This window comes from Stenella coeruleoalba (assembly GCF_951394435.1).
Source record: "Stenella coeruleoalba genome assembly, chromosome: 6".
Lineage (NCBI taxonomy): Eukaryota > Metazoa > Chordata > Mammalia > Artiodactyla > Delphinidae > Stenella > Stenella coeruleoalba.
The window spans coordinates 55,635,638-55,652,948 of NC_137151.1; the positions used below are offsets into that span (position 1 = coordinate 55,635,638).

The 17,311-nt window shown below is 38.2% G+C and overlaps 1 protein-coding gene across 16 annotated transcripts in view; it reads left to right on the forward strand.

Annotated features, from left to right (window-relative positions):
- The window catches only part of PKP4 (plakophilin 4), a 252,351-nt gene that overhangs the window by 108,578 nt on the left and 126,462 nt on the right, over positions 1 to 17,311 (forward strand). For 2 of the 16 annotated variants that reach the window (XM_079925013.1, XM_079925027.1), the window contains exons 2-3: positions 8,584 to 8,674; positions 12,368 to 12,440. The exons of 12 other annotated variants lie outside the window; for them this stretch is intronic. Coding sequence is in view for 2 of the 4 variants with exons in the window: in XM_079925027.1 (XP_079781153.1) it covers positions 12,420 to 12,440 (21 nt within the window). In the remaining 2 variants the exon portion in view is untranslated. The remainder of the gene's footprint in view (positions 1 to 8,583; positions 8,675 to 12,367; positions 12,441 to 17,311) is intronic. 2 more of the 16 variants (XM_079925019.1, XM_079925028.1) reach the window with 1 other exon arrangement.

The window sequence follows — 17,311 nt, forward strand, 5'->3', positions numbered from 1 at the left end:
AGGATGATGAGAAACAGGATATTTACATAATCGATTTACATAGTCTCAAAGTATCTCCCTACAAGATATTATTAATTACAGAAGGGAAACAAGAGGCTTTGCGGTGGGAAAACCTGATACACACCACCTAAATCAAGTGTTCTAAGTTAAAGTTAACAATAGTGGGACAAATCAATATGATGTGCCTTTTCCCACTTTCCCCTCCCCCTCAGTTTAACATGCATAGATGAATTTGAATAAGCTAAAATTTAGGCATAATTTCCTTCCCTCTGTTCCTTTCTGTGCATAAAATATCCTAACCAGTATCTCTGGACCATGATTTCCAAAATGGAGCAAAAGCTTTGGTTGCCTTTCAGACTATACTATATGCCATAATATATCAGCAGTTTTTGACTGGTGTATTTCTGTACCTTGACAACATACAGATACCTTTGATCTTACCTAGCTAGGTCACTTGCCTAGCCGTTTGCCTCTCTGTACAAATATCTGTTTTAAAGTTTTGAACAGTATGACTTTTTTGGTTCCTAGATGGGGTTCTTGTAAAGAACACAGACCTTCCAAAAATATTCATACAGACCTACATAGGATTTGTTAGGGCTAATTGGCATCTACCAGTGTATTGCTGTATGACCTCCATGTCTCCTGCGGTATATTAGTCACCACCAACACTTGATCCATTTCCTTGATGAACTTACTCTGCAGATATCAGTGCTTTCAGTGGTCTGGTGCTCAGTGTGATTCTGCAGTCACCGTTTGTAAGGTCACCATTTCTAGAAGAGTGAAGGCTCCCCTCCATGGGTTGCCTTGCATGTAAGATGTTGACAGATCACCAGAGACTATGTCAAACACCTTTTACCTTCTTATGAGAACATGTTTTATCCTCCTATTAAAGTTTATTTTAAATAGACAAATTTGGAATTGAAAACAGGCAACTTTTTTCTCATTTATAATTTATTAATAAGCAGAAGGAGAAGGCAGAGATCGATTTAACTTCAGAGCCCAGAATTTTAGTCTTTCATTTTGACTACTTTGGAAAGGGTCATTAATATTCCGATGCCTATATTTTGCATTTATTAACAAAATTTTAAATTAAAAAAGTTTTTTTATTACAATGATTTTATTGACAATATAGTGGCTTAGTTTGATAAATATTATTTTCTTTCAATCATTGCTTTAAAAATCGTATGGACTTTTAGAAATGAAAGAATCTAAGTTGTGTAAAATATTTACAATTATGCCTAATATGTATGGCATAATATTTAAAAAGGGTTCTCAAATGATTCAACCTAATGTAAATGGCATTTTACCTCAGAGCGATGTGGCTAATGGTAATAGCATTGTCCCAACGTCTTAAAGGAGAAAACACCAGAAGGGTCAGGCACACACTCTCCTGAGGCCCTTTCTGTGGCTGTGCTCCAAACAAAGTTACATTTATAGATATCTCAGGGGAAAAAAGATTATTCTGCTGCCAATGAGAAGTTAAATCGGACAGTCTGTTAATGTGAAGAAATGTTGCCTGAAACATAGACATCTACTTGTAATGTACATCAAGGTGGATTAGTGAGTGAACCTATAGCATTATTGCCAGAATTATAAGAAAGGCACCTGTGAATGAAATTATCATGACGTAATAAAAATAAAATATGGCAATGTGTGTTAATGTTTTTAAGGCAAGTTTATTGAGGCATAATTTACATACAATAAAATGTACCCTTTTAGTGAGTAGTTCTATGAGTTTTGCAAATGAATACAGTCAAGATTTAGAACATTGGGACTTCCCTGGTGGTTCAGTGGTTAAGAATCCGCCTGCCAATGCAGGGGACACGGGTTCGATCCCTGGTCCGGAAAGATCCCACATGCCACGGAGCAACTAAGCCCGCGAGCCACAACTACTGAAGCCCGCGTGCCTAGAGCCCGTGCTCCGCAACAAGAGAAGTCACCGCAATGAGAAGCCTGCGCACCGCAACCAAGAGTGGCCCCCGTTCACCGCCAACTGGAGAAAGCTCAGCAACGAAGACCCAACTCAGCCAAAAATAAATAAATTTAAAAAAAAAGATTTAGAACATTTCCATCATCCCAGAAAACGTTGTGTAAAAGGTTTTTCAAAAGGTGGCTGTGAGTCGTCTTTGGACAACCAACCGTGTGACACAGCAAGCACTTTGCCACTGAGACTGTGACTCCATGATGGGGTGATCCCCAGTGCTCCTCTTTGGCTGCACTGTCTGCGAGGGTGGCAGCTTGATACCTCTTCAACATAAGATCTTTCCAATTTGACAAACTCGTAGAGTCCACCTGCTTCTCAGTCCCAATGGAGAATCCCTGGAGCTCTGTGTTCTAGTGAAAAACAGTGTTTGCAACTGCTCTCATTGCTAAAATTCTTTTTTTTTTTTTTTTTTTTTTTTTTTTTTTTTTTTTTGGCGGTACGTGGGCCTCTCACTGTTGTGGCCTCTTCTGTTGCGGAGCACAGGCTCCGGACGTGCAGGCTCAGCGGCCATGGCTCACGGGCCCAGCCACTCCGTGGCATGTGGGATCCTCCTGGACTGGGGCACGAACCCACGTCCCCTGCATCGGCAGGCGGACCCTCAACCACTGCTCCACCAGGGAGGCCCTCATTGTTAAAATTCTATAGCTGTGGGTTTTAAAGTTTATGCAAGAGTGGACATTTATGTTTTGTTTTGGTTTTTTTGTTTTATTTTGTATTTATTTGGCTGTGCAGGTCTTAGTTGCGGCAGCCTTGCTCCTTAGTTGCAGCTCACTGGCTTCTTAGTTGCGGCACGTGGGCTCTTTAGTTGCGGCATGCATGTGGCATCTGGTTCCCTGACCAGGGATCAAACCCGGGCCCCTGAATTGGGGGCGTGGAGTCTTAACCACTGTGCCACCAGGGAAATCCCGACATATATGTTTTAAGTATTCAACATTTATCGTTACTTTGTTAGTTTAGGTTTAGGTTTGCAAAATTGATACTTTAAGAGAAAATTTAAAAACTTCTGGAAAACAAATGAGGTACCCTACCAGGAATGCACAGTCTAGGCAGCCTAGCCTTTTAAAGATGACAATAACAGAGAAAACAGATTAGGTTGCTGTGCTGCTTATTTATGGTTTTCTATGTCAAAAACACAACTATATATTCAAAATGACTTGCATGAATCAATTTTGTTTTAGAATAACATTTTGCAAATACAATTACTTAGTTGTCATTATTTATTCTTTTCACTGTTAAGTATTAATGATCATTCTCTAACGTAATTCTGGTTTGCCTGATATGCTTAAAAGGAAAAGAACAATTTCCTTTCTTAGTGTTAAAACTCCCACCGGGCCTGTGGTCTTTAGGTTAACTTTACCAAAGCAATTAAAGCTATTACAAGGACACAGTTTTTATTTGGCCAGATAGAGAACCTCAAGCTGTTTGTTTCTAGGTTAGAGAAAATGCATTAATTTGTTTAGCACTACTAGTGTCTCTAAATCTTCCCTTTACTGTAACAGCAAATGCAAGTGGGCGAGCCAATTTCTTGGCTGTGAAGCCACTCCCAGGGTAATTGATCAAACTGGCAGGGACTTAGCTTGCCTGCTGCTCTACTAAAACCATCTCAGCCGGGATTCTCCCAACTGGTATTTGATCACCGTTGGCCCTTCTTTATCCCAAAGAATACAAGTATAAACTGAATATAACTAAGTTTTAAAAGAGAGATGTCAGCCACTTATTTACCCTAGCTCCTAAGGGGAAAAAAGTATTTTCCTAAAGAGTAGTTTCCTAAAATACAGGCATATCTGTTCCTAAAATCTTTTGGCTTTCTGCAGAAATTTTTTTTTAGTCTTTGCAACTATTTGTATTTGCTAATTTACCAGTGCTTACTCTACTTAGCTGTACTATCAGCCTCATTTTTAAATTATGTTTGCAAAGTTAATTACACTTATCTGTAAATGGAAAAATCAGAATAAGTATTTCACATTAACATAATAGCTTTAGAAAAGTAACTTGCAGCCTTTTATTGCAATATTAAGTAACAAATGGTCACTTTGGAAGAGCCAAATTCGATTTCAGTGCTTTTTTTTAATAAACATAGTAGACTTGTAGTAATATGCCATGCTTCTGTATTGTGATTGTGGTAGGCAAAGTAATGCTTCTCTCCCCAAAGCTAGGAAGTCCTAATACCTGGAGCTTGTAAATATTACTTTATTTGAAAGAGGTCTTTATCGGTGTAATTAAATTAAGGGCCTTGAATGTGGGAGATGATACTGGATTATCCAGGTCAGCTGTAAACGCCTTCACAAATGTCCATAGAAGAGAAGCAGAGGGAGATTTGACACATGTTCAGAAGAGAAGGCAGGGTGAAGGTGGAGACAGAAATAGCAGTGTTGGGGCCACAAGCCTAGGTAAGCCAGCAACCACCAGAAGCTGTAAGAGGCAAAGAACAGATTCTTCCCTTCAACCTCTGGGATGAATATATCTCAGCTTACAACCTTGAGTTTAGTCAAATGAAGCTAATTTCAAATTTCTAGATTCCAGAACTAGGAGAGTATAAATTTCTGTTGTTCTAAGGAACACTAGGTTTATGGTGATTTGTTATAGCAGGCATAGGACACTAATACAGGTTTTGATACCAGGAGGTGGGGTGCTGATTTAACAAATACCTAAAATGTGGAAGTGGCTTTGGAATTGGATAACAGGTAAAGGCTGGAAGAATTTTGAGGCACATGATAGAAAAAGCCTAGATTGCCTTAAGCTGACTGTTGGTGGAAATAATAGACATTAAAGGTGCTCCCAGTGAGAGCTCCGAGGAAGTGATGAATATATAACTGAAAACTAGAGGAAAATTGATCCTTGTTAAATAGAGGGAGAAAACTTAGATGAATTGTCTCCCACAGTTGTGTAGAAAGCATGTAAACGATGGACTTGGTATTTAGCTGAAGAGATTTCCAAGCAAAGTGTCGAAGATGTGGCCTGGTTTCTTCTTGCTGCTCATAGTAAAATGCGAGAGGAAAGACATAAATTGAGGGAAGGACTCTCAAGCAAAAGCAAACCACACTGGGCTTCCCTGGTGGAGCAGTGGTTGAGAATCCGCCTGCCAATGCAGGGGACACGGGTTCAAGCCCTGGTCCGGGAGGATCCCACATGCCACGGAGCAACAAAGCCCGTGAACCACAACTACTGAGCCTGTGCTCTAGAGCCCAGGAGCCACAACTACTGAGTCTGCGTGCTGCAACTACTGAAGCCCACGTGCCTAGAGCTAGTGCTCCGCAATAAGAGAAGCCACCACGATGAGAAGCCCGCGCACCGTAACTAAGAGTGGCCCCCGCTCGCCGCAATTAGAGAAAGCCGGTGCGCAGCAAGGAAGACCCAACACAGCCAAAAATAAATGAATAAAATAAATAAATTTATAAAAAAAAAAAAAAAAAAGCAAACCACAACTTGAGGATTTGGAAAATTCTCAGCCTATCCAGATCACAAAAGACAGTAAGATTAGAAGATTCATTGTTAAGTAAGTGTGCTCTGGAAAGAATGCCAGGGGTGTAGGTGCACAGTCTTTAGTACTGAAGGGATTAGATGTGTGACTCATGGGTCCCGTCAACCATCTCAGCAGAATACTGGAATGGAGATAGGATCATCCAGGAAAGATCTGTGGAGGACCCTCTTTTTTAATGGCATGAATATACAGGAGACCTGCAAGGTTTTTGAGAATATTATATCAGCAGCGACAATGCCAGTTTGACTGAAAGGGACAGAGACGACAGGGTGAAACATAAAAAAGCTGCTGGACTTGCAAAGTTCCATAGTCAGAAAACAGGCTTATAAAACTACCTGGGTGCAAATATGTGCTACCCTTCAAGAAAAAGGAAAAATTACACCAACGGTAGAGCCTCAAGCCACAGAGTATTATTCCCAGGCCTTGAAACCTTGTCCCCACTGGATTTTGAAATTACTTGGGCTGGGTGGCTCCTTTTCCTTCCATTTTTCTCCCTTTTAAAATAGGGATGTCATAAGTGAATTGTCTCCCACAGTTGTGTGGAAAGCATGTAAGTAATGAACTTGGGTTTTGTTTTTTGGTTTTTTTTTGCGGTACGCAGGCCTCTCACTGTTGCGGCCTCTCCCGTTGTGGAGCACAGGCTCCGGACGCGCAGGCTCAGCGGCCATGGCTCACGGGCCCCACCACTCCGCGGCATGTGGGATCTTCCCAGACAAGGGCACGAATCCGTGTCCCCTGTATCGGCAGGCCGACTCTCAACCACTGCGCCACCAGGGAAGCCCAACCTTTTCCTTTAAACATTGTATTCTTAGACAAAAAAACCCTGTCCTTTAGCTCACTTCCTTTGTACTGGCCCCCTAAATAATTCTTCGTCTTTATTAAAAACTATTTGTTGGTCTTGCCACTTTCTCTATACCTCGAGCAACCCCACCGTTGATATACTAAATTCACATGGTCTGAGAATAGGGCAGGTAGGACTCCCCATCGAAAAATCAGAACGCCATATCTAGAAGAAAGGTAAAAAGATGCTAGGTGGCACAAGCAACAGGTGTGCATTATATAATGCTTGCAACACTGCGTATTTCCAGTGTATTGGGTTGGCCAAAAAGTTCGTTCGGTTTTTAAGTTAAAAACTAAAAGACACTTTTCATTTTCACCAAGAACTTTATTGAACAATGTATTTATTAACCGAATGAGCCTTTTGGCCAACCCAATATTATGATTACTATTTGCTTGCTTGAAATAAATAGCCCTGAATATTCTAATTATATTAATAGATTCTAAGGAATTTGTCTCATAAAAGCCATGCCTAGTCAATTAAATATAAATACATGTTTATTTAGTGAAAGGATAACTTCTAATTGCGCTCTAGGTAGTTCAGGGAGTTCCCCAGTCTTCTAAGAGGAAGGCCAAATACAACATCATCAAAAATGAAAGAAAGGAAACAAGGGACCAATCTTATGTAAACTTTAAGTGCTTATAAAGTAATTAAGGCTTGGGATTGTTCAGTCGGTTCTTTCTTCTCTGGAGCGTGTTGGTGTATTTGTAATTGTGAGCCATCTGTCCTCCTGCCCAGTAGGCTTCTGGGACACCTCCTTTCCCTTACAGCAGGTAAATGTTAAGGACATGTAAACTGATTTTAATAATAGAGCAGAATGTAATTAGAAAGGCAGATCTGCTATAGAAACATTGTACCATGCATTACAAAATTAAATGTAAATAATTTGAATTAGAGCCACACCACTGGGTGTTTCTAGTAGCATAAGTAACAGATTTGGTTGTGTAAAAATAACTTCGTGAACATTCCTCTGTCCTTTGTTTTGAATGTTTGTGAAATGTTTTACTCTGTCTCCAGCACCCTTTATAGCCAAAATGTGGGAAGAGTTGGTTAAATGTATTGTATTTAAACATAAAGATGGATGGCGATGATTTGGATTTGCTTTGAGTTGATTTTCTGATGGTTGTGATGGATTTTGCTCATGCTATCTGTATTCTCACCTGGTCTTACTTTTATACTTAGATTTGGCCAGGTCTAAGTGTAATCTGCTATGAGACTGAGGTGGTTTTTAACCTCAAGGTTTCTTTTTCTATGGTTATTTTGGCCACTGTTTATTTAACTCAAGGTACAGCACGTTAATACTCCTGATCAAATTCTAAGGGCAGTACATTTGTATTCTGTCATAATCACAGTGGAGAATTAAACACATATGTATGAACCAGAAAAAGGATTCAATAGTTACCTGTGATAAAGGGTAGTAATGCCTTATTTATCACATTACTACACTGTGACATTGGCAAGTTCTGAAATAGTTTAAAAATGTCTCTCTTGTTTTCTAAATAGAAGGGAAATGGGCTCCATACAATTAAACACATCTCAGTGTGAACCTAAGTGTGAAAAATATCTTCACACAGGGTAGTTTAATTTTTAAAGTTCTTCCATACACTAATGGCATACAATTTAGTTTAACAGCTCGGTGTGTTATAATCAAGAATGTGAATAGGCAATCAAATACTCCTGTGAAATTCTGCTTCCCAGAGAATTCATGGCAGGCCTGTTGCTATGGTACAGTCTCACCTGGGACTTGTTTAGCTTCTTTCTCAATCAGATATATTGACAATAATGAGCTTAGAAACAGAAATCTGCATAGAAAATTCAGAATGGAGAAATCCAGATAGATAAATGAAGCAATATAGCACTTCTTTTCTGACTTGCACTTACAAGTCCTTGTTTGTGATCCCAAGAGTTTTAAGATCCACTGAAGACATTGCTCTCTCTCTGTAAAGTGAGCTGGACATCACAGAAGGCCCTGTTTATCAGATGGGAAACCATAGAGAAGATGTCTCTAAAAAGCTGCAAACTAGATTCCCTTCATCAACAGCTGCTTCCCTGGAACTTGAGACCACTACGGTACTACTTAACAGTGCCATCTTATTTAGATAATGCCAAAGAAAGACTGATGAGTCACAGTTATTAAATTGAAGGAGGTGATCACATCAGAGTACAATTACAAGCCAGGCAGCGAGACCTTTGATGGATTCCTTAGGCTTGTATTGTTCTTAAGAGGTTGTTATCTTCCTCTCTTCACCTGGAAATCAATTTCATTGCTACACTCTGTAGGTCACGGTGGGAGGCTGAAAGACAGTGACAGAGAGCACCAACTCTGGAGTCACGCCTCTTAGCTTCATCTTCCTGCTCTGCCATCTGCCAGGTGTGTGACCTTAGACACTCACGATCTGCATCTCAAAAATGAGAGTAGTGATACTACGTCGTGGGGTGGTTATAAAAATTAAATAAGAGATACTTAGCACGTAGAAGTCATTCATTGGTTATTGGTTGTACTCACCATGTACGACATGCATGGAAAGCATTAGTACAGTATCTGGCTCGTAGTAAGCACCTAATAAATAATAGCTAGTAATACTAGTATATTATAATTCCTTAAGTGAATCTCTGCTAGAGTCTTATTAGATTATAAGAGAATGGTTAAAATTTGGTGTATTCAATCATAAAACAATTGTACTCATGTGAATGAAAAGGGGTGGAGAGCCAGAAACCATCCAAGCCATTCTATATACTGTCCTGGAGTGCAAGGGTGCCAGGCTAGAGTCATCAGCCCAGCAGCCTTTACAATGAACATGTCATTGTTCTTAACTTAAACCCAGCTAAGTATGTGCTGTTCTAAAACTCTGTGCTGTTCAAACTAACTTACTGTATGCTGTGAGAAAATGCTAAGGTTGGCCAAATTATGTATTTTTACCTACCATCTGATATTCTTGACTTTCATTACACAATACTGTTAAAATGTTTTATTTTAATTAGAAACACATTAGTTTATTTTAAAAGATAAGTGTCACAGATGTGTACTTAAAGTGATCATTTAGGTTTAGTTTCAAGGAGAGTAGTAAGAGAGAGCCATAGCCTGCCACATGGTGGTATTTCCACGCCCTTTCATTCACTCTGCTGATGGGCTCAGAAGGTCTCCTCTGGCAGACTGAGTTATCTTTCCTTCCCAAAGGGACCAGCCTTCTCATTCTTACACATGCATGCAGCAGGCATGGTCCCAGGCACTGAGGCTGCTGCACCTCTGAGGCAGGTGTAGCCCGGTGGACTAGCCTCTGCTTTCCTGAGCCTCGGGCCTGGACAGGCACGCGGACCGAACCTGATGCTCTGCCGACCACCTGCACCAGGCATTCGGCTCGGAGGTAGCATCCTCTGGGCACATCAACTTCTGCTTTTAGGAGAGAAGACAGTTACGGAGTTCAGCCCCATCTTTCTCATGTCTGTTAACTGTAGGTATGAGTTGTTGGCATGACAATTACTGATCAGAATATCTTCAAAAAACAAGAAGAAAAAGCTGTTTTTCGGTATTTTCATAAAATAGACACAAGGAAGGAAATTTCTTTTTCTTGGCCGCGCTGCTTGGCTTGCAGTATCCCAGTTCCCCGACCAGGGACCAAACGTGAGGCTGTGGCAGTGAAAGCGCTGAGTCCCAACCACTGGACTGCCAGGGAATTCCCAGGAAGGAATTTTTTTTTTTTGAGATGTAATTGACATATAATTTTATATTAGTTTCAGATGTACAACATAATGATTCAATATATGTATATATTGTGAAATGATCACCATAGGTCTAGTGTTAAGGAACTTCTTAATAGAGTAAGATGATGGGAAATATTGAATAAAGATTTTGGGCTGCATTGAATCAGTATCTGAGTATTAAAGAACAACTTAACATATTTATCCACCATCCCTGTATTGTTCATTGGCATTCGTCACGCTGACTATAGAAATCATACATTTTAATTTTGTGAGGGTCCCTAAATTTGCTAAAATTACTTGTTTTGAAATTTAATAAATAGAAAATAGAGCATATGATACTAGCAAGAAGCAACCGCTCTTTTCTTAGGTGTTTGTCATGAGTGGTGCTTCAGCCACCACTTTCTTCTTGTGATATATAGAATTGGATCCTCTTTATATGAGGTTTGAGAAGAGAAAACAAAAAATGACAGAGCAGAGCTATTGCGAACAGAATATGATCAGAAGGTGAAAGAAGTAAATTATTAACTGAATGGTATAATAGCATGGTACAATACTAAGAGCTTGATAAAAATGGAATCCAAGGCATCTCCTTATAGTCCAGATTACTTTATTTTTTTCTCCACTTAGGAATTGAAAATACTGTATATCCCCAAATTTTTGGCAAGTGAACCTATTAGGGAAGAACATGGTGCTTTTTTCAGATGTATAATCGTTACTATATAATGCCCAACTCTCTAAAAACAGCTTTATGGTTTATGCAGCATTTAACAATTCCTCTGTGATGTGGGTGTTATCCCCATTTTACAGACAGTTAAACTGGGGCTTATAGATGTTAAAGTGACTTTTCAGTATCATTTAGCTAGTAAGTGACAGAGCCTAGAATCAGATCCAGGTTGGAGTGCAAGTCTTAGAATCCTTCCATCTTTGTTGTAATCTACCTCTAAGCACATGCTTCTAAAGAGACAAGTTTTTAAGCTCTAGGACCTGGGTAAGCAAAACTCTGGCTCACAGTCCAAATCTGGCCCCTGCCTGTTTTTTTGTAGCCTGCAAGCTAAATGTTTTTTGTTTTTTTACCTTTTTTAATGGTTTAAAAATAATTAGAAGAAGGTGATTTCATGACACCTGAAAATTAGATGAATTTCAATTTTCAGTGTTCATAAAATCTTATAAGTTTGCTTAAATTTGAAACAAAATTTTGGATTTTTTAAAAAGTATATAGAAGCAATCCAGGTATTATCCACTGATGGATGAATATATAAACAATTGTGGTATATACAAACAATGGAACATTATTCAGCCTTAAAAAGGAAGGAAATTCAGAGACAAGCTACAGCATTGATGAAGCTTGACAACATTATGCTAAGTGACAAAAGCCAGTCACCAGTGACAAATATTGTATGGTCCCACTTATACAAGCTACCTAGAAGAGTTAAATTCATAGAGACAGAAAATAAAATGGTGGTTGCCACAGGCTGGGTGGAGGGAGGAATTTGGAATTATGAGTATGGTGTTTCAGTTTAGGAAGATGAAAAAGTTCCGGAGATGGATGGTGGTGATGGTTCCATGACAGTGTGAATGTACTTAATGCCACTAAGTTGTACACTTAAAAATTGTTTAAATGGTAAATTTTGTGTTATGTATATTTTACCCTAACATGATTTAAAATTGAAAGTTAAGTGTAGGGTCCTCTTCCAGAATTTATTTCCAAAAGGTATGTTGATATATAGAATTTGTAAGAAAGATTATGTGGATTTGATTTTTATGGTTACACTGAGCATAAGTTGTTCCTTCCTTCCCTACTTGTTAGAAGTTTTTGGGAAAAAATTCATTAAAACTATAGAACTAGCTGAGAAGCACCTTTCTAAAGATACCAATTCTTTATTAAAGAGTTTTAAGAGAAATATATACATAGAATTCATTATTAATCAGTTCATTATACAACATTTATTTTCATGTAAAGTATTTATTACTGCTATCATGTATTTCACGCCCTTTATGAAAACTAATTCTTAAAACATGCTCTTTTTAAATAGGTCAGAATGGGAGCCTTTAACTAGTAGTAAAAATTAGGTTCTTAGTGTGGTTTTAAATGAAAAAACAATTCTTATTCTATTGTATTTGTAAAAACTAGTAACAAATGAATACCCAAGTTTAAAAAAATTAAATATTCACCTAAAAAGTATGAAATAAAAAGTAAACTACCCTACAAACATCCAGTCCATTTTCCCAATGGTTAAAACTTTACCTGGTTAAGTTTCTTGAGTATACATCAAGAAAAAAAGGTTTTCTGCTTACTCCAGCATCTGTCTTTTTTAGAAAAACAACTGCATAGCTTTATTTTCCTGGGTAATCTTTCTTATAGATTATTCCACACCAGCACATGTGGGTTTACTTCAGCCTTTTCTAGCAATTGCATGGAGTCCCATCTTAAAGAGGTATGTAATATATTTAACCAGTCCCTCGTTGATGTATGTTAGCTTGTTTCCAGTTTTATTTGGTTGGTTGGTTTTGTGTACCTTTCCAAGTATAGCCAAAGTCTCAGCATTAGAACTGATGGGCCAGGGCTTCCCTGGTGGCGCAGTGGTTAAGAATCCGCCTGCCAATGCAGGGGACACGGGTTCGAGCCCTGGTCCAGGAAGATGCCGCGGAGCAGCTAAGCCCATGTGCCACAATTACTGAGCCTGTGCTCTAGAGCTGGCGAGCCACAACTACTGAGCCGGCATGCCACAACTACTGAAGCCCACGCACCTAGAGCCCATGCTGTGCAACAAGAGAAGCCCGCGCACTGCAACGAAGAGTAGCCCCCACTCTCCACAACTAGAGAAAGCCCGTGCACAGCAACAAAGACACAACACAGCCAAAAATTTAAAAATTAAAAAAAAAAAAACACTGAATGATAAAATTTAAAAAAAAAACTGATGGATCAATAGGTCGGTACACTTCTTTTTCTTTGGATATTATTAAATTGCCCCCACAAGAGTTTGCACCAATATACATCCCCATAGCACCTTTTCTCCATGCCCTTACCAGTGCCAAGAACTTGTAAATCTAAGTGCTATTGCTCATTGTTTGAATGGGTCATTAGAATACTATTGAATACTTCAAAGTACTTTAATAACTTCAAAAAGGTAAAAACATCTATCCTCCTCTCAATCAGAATACCGTTTTCCAGGAATTAGATTGTTTCCTAAGCAGGATCTGTCCTGGTACTATTTAAACAGAATTTTTTTAGCCCTTTTATTCTTTTCTTCTTAGTTTTGGGGGTTAGATTTTAATTAAGGAATTCATATGCTAGCTACAAGTGAAACAATACAAAGAAGATAATAAAAGAAGATTAAATAAATAAATGAAAGAAGATAAATGTAAATAATATCTTGACCCCTTTTTCATTCCCACCCTCCTGAGGTAACCAATCTTCCTGATTTGCTATATTCCTATCATAGTTTTCTCCATGCTCAAACTAACACATATAGAGATTTTTAATTTTATTATTTTGCTGTGTTTTACTCAGCTGTTCAGCTGGCTTTTTCACTTAATTGCATGTAATGGTCTTTCTGAAGCAACAGGTAAAGGTCCAGCTCATTCTTTTTAACAACCACATATATAGTAGTTATTACATGTAGTGTGGAGCTTCCATGGTTTGTTAAAACATTGCCATATAGATAGATTCTTAAATTGTTAAATGCTACAATTAATATTTTATGTATACAGTTGACTTTATTTCTGCAGAGTATATATCCAAAAGTGCAATTGCAAGCTCATGGGGAATATATATTTTTAATTTTAAAAGAGGTTACCAGATTATAATAGCAAATCACGCTAACATGAACAATATGTGTCTGTGCTCTTTTCTCCAAGTGTTCCTCCCCAGCCCTGGATGGGACACTTTGAAAATATTTGCCAATATGATGAAAACCAGCATCTTGTTACTTGATTTTCTTTCTCCTTATGAATGAAATTGAACATTTTTTCTGATATTTTAATTAGCATTTACATTTCATCTTAGATGGATTGCTTGTTGATACTCTTCCTATTTTTACTATGTGTAAATTTGTTTATATGAGATTTTAAATGTGTGTTATATGTTAGGTGTTAAAAATGTTTCTCTCTTGCTCTCTTTTTTTGGGCATTTGACTTTGCATGAGCTTTTGGAGTATGAAGTTTTATTTTTATGAAGTTAAATATGCTTATTTTATCCCTTTTGATTTGGCAGTTTCTTGTCTTCTTTAAGGAGGTCTCTGTCATCCCAAGTTTATAAAAATATTCTCCTAACCCTTCTACACTGTTGGTGGGAATGTAAGTTGGTACAGCCATTATGGAAAACTGTATGGAGGTTCCTCAGAAAACTAAAAATAGAATTACCATATGATCCAGCAAGCAATCCCACTCCTGGGCATATATCCAGACAAAACTCTAATTCAAAAAGATACATGCACCCCTATGTTCATAGCAGCACTGTTCACAATAGCCAAGACATGGAAACAACCTAAATGTCCATCAACAGATGAACGGACAAAGAAGATGTGGTACATATATACAATGGAATACTGCTCAGCTGTAAATAAGAATGAAGTAATGCCATTTGCAGCAACATGGGTGCAACTAGAGATTATCGTACTAAGTGAAGTAAGTCAGAAAGAGAAAGACAAATACCATATGATATCACTTATATGTGGAATCTAAAATATGACATAAATGAACCTATCTATGAAACATACTCACGGACATAGAAAACTGACTTGTGGTTTCCAAGGGAGAGGATAGATTGGTAGTTTGGGGTTAGTAGATGCAAACTATTACATTTAGGATGGATAAACAAGAAGGTCCTACTGTATAGCATGGAGAACTATATTCAATATCCTCTGATAAACCATAATGGAAAAGAATATTTTTAAAAAGAATATATATATAACTGAATCACTTTGCTGTACAACAGAAATTATCACAACATTGTAAATCAACTATACTTCAGTTTTTTTAAAAAAAGATACTGAAAAAAAATATTCTCTTAGGTCATCTTTTTATATAGTGGGTTTTTTCCCCTACATTTGTTATAGAACGTGTGTGTGTGTGTGTGTGTGTGTGTGTGTGTGTGTGTGTGTGTGTGTGTGTGTGTGTGTGTGTGTGTGTGTGGTTTGAGGTGATAATCTAGCTTTGTTTTCCCTAATTATACCAGCAGTTCTTTTCCCATTGAATGAAATTCTACCTTTGTCGTAATTACTAAGTTCCCATATATACTAGCATCTGACTCTTTATTCTTATTACATTCCAGGGCTTTATTTGACTTGGGAAAAAATGTTTTAAAGCAATAAAGTCAATACAGTTCTAAATATAACCTTCAGGAATAGAAAATGAGACAACCTTATTTTTTTTAGCTTCCTGTAACAGAAAGAGCAAGAATTTAGAGTTCCATTTCCAGCGCTCCACTTCCTAATTATGTGACCTTGAGCAAGTCATTTATTTTGCCTCTCCCAGGCTATGATTGCTCAACTCAGTAGCGGCCGGCACTTTTGTAAGGATTAGAGAAAAAAATATGTAGAGTGCCTGACCCACAGTTGGCCTTCATTCGGTGGTACCTAGTATTACCACTAGTGTTAGGACTTAACAAAAAATAAGAAAGTAAGACATTTAATATCAAGTTATGTCTGCTCTAAACATAAGCAGATGTGTCACTTCGTGAGTATATATCATGTGCAAGAGAAAAAGAATTCTAAATATGGTAATTTAAAGATTCTTTCAGGCAAGTAAATTAGTGTGAACAATAAAAATAATGTAATGAAGTCTGGCACCTTTTTCTAAGAACTTTTTTCTTTTTCTTTTTTTTCTACTGAGAGCCATACAGACCTAACACAAGTAAAAAAGTAACCTTATTTGTCCACTTTTTTTTTTTAACATCTTTATTGGAGTATAATTGCTTTACAATGGTGTGTTAGTTTCTGCTTTATAACAAAGTGAATCAGTTATACATATACATATGTTCCCATCTCTCTTCCCTCTTGCGTCTCCCTCCCTCCCTCCCTCCCACCCTCCCTATCCCACCCCTCTAGGTGGTCACAAAGCACCGTAACTTGTCCACTTTTTTAGCTAAGTAAGGAAAATACAGCTATTGGGAACAACAAATTTTAAAATTAAAACAAATTTTAATTGCTTTTCTGTTTAGCTCACCTGTAGAAGAGCTGGATGTTAGGGGAGAAAGCAGGAGAGTCAGAGAAAAACAGAGGACACCGAGTATGGAAACACTTGTGGACCTGAAAATAAGGATGGTCATGAGTCTAGATGCAGACACATTGACGTGCCCCAGTTCTGTCCTAAGGCTTTAATGTTTCCTGTAGGTTAGAGATGTCCTGTGGTTATCAATAATACATTGATTTCTCTTAACCTTATTTCTCAAGAACCCCAGGACAATTTCTGGAGGTTTAGAAACAAATGATGTTAGTGAAGCCATACAGGTAAAATGTAAAAATCGAAAAGTTAAAAAGGAAAAACAATTGAATACCACTTACACCTCTTGGGCTGGGTAACAAGACTTCTCAGGGAACCATTTAACTGACTAGGGCACAGCTCATAAATGTATATTCTTATTCTAGTTACCTCCTCGCTTCCCCACACTTTAGTCTTAAAATATCTGCGAAGCAGAAAGAACAGCTGTAGAAGTAAGCCTAGTAATTTAAAAAGTATAATCGTAAGACAAGCGCTACCTGCACTAGACAGTATTTGTTTTCTTTCCCCATTACACTTCATTAAGTTACTAACCAAACCTTAAATTAATCATTTTGAAAATTAGCCTCTTATTCCCTAGCGCTGTTTATTAGACCTACTGAAGAAAGGAAGATTCAATTTTGCCTTGTTTTTGTTTCTCTTATCCTTTTCATACTCTTTGTTGTGTTTGCAACAACTAGTCCACAGAGAGGAAGTGGGAGGTTGGTCATTTATTCCTCTCACTTTTCCATTTCAGCAAATAATGATGTATATGCATTATCATCATCTGCACAATTAGCTCTCAAATAAACATCTAACATTAGGTGACATGCATCGCTAGTCTTACTAATTTTGAAATATTTAGGTGCTAGAAAACCAGATAAATTATTAATGTTAAGTCATTATTATTTTTCATAATTTCGTAATGAATTTTTAAAAAATGTCTAATCGGGCTTCCCTGGTGGCGCAGTGGTTGAGAGTCCGCCTGCCGATGCAGGGGACACGGGTTCGTGCCCCGGTCCGGGAAGATTCCACATGCCGCGGAGCGGCTGGGCCCGTGAGCCATGGCCGCTGAGCCTGCGCGTCCGGAGCCTGTGTTCCGCAACGG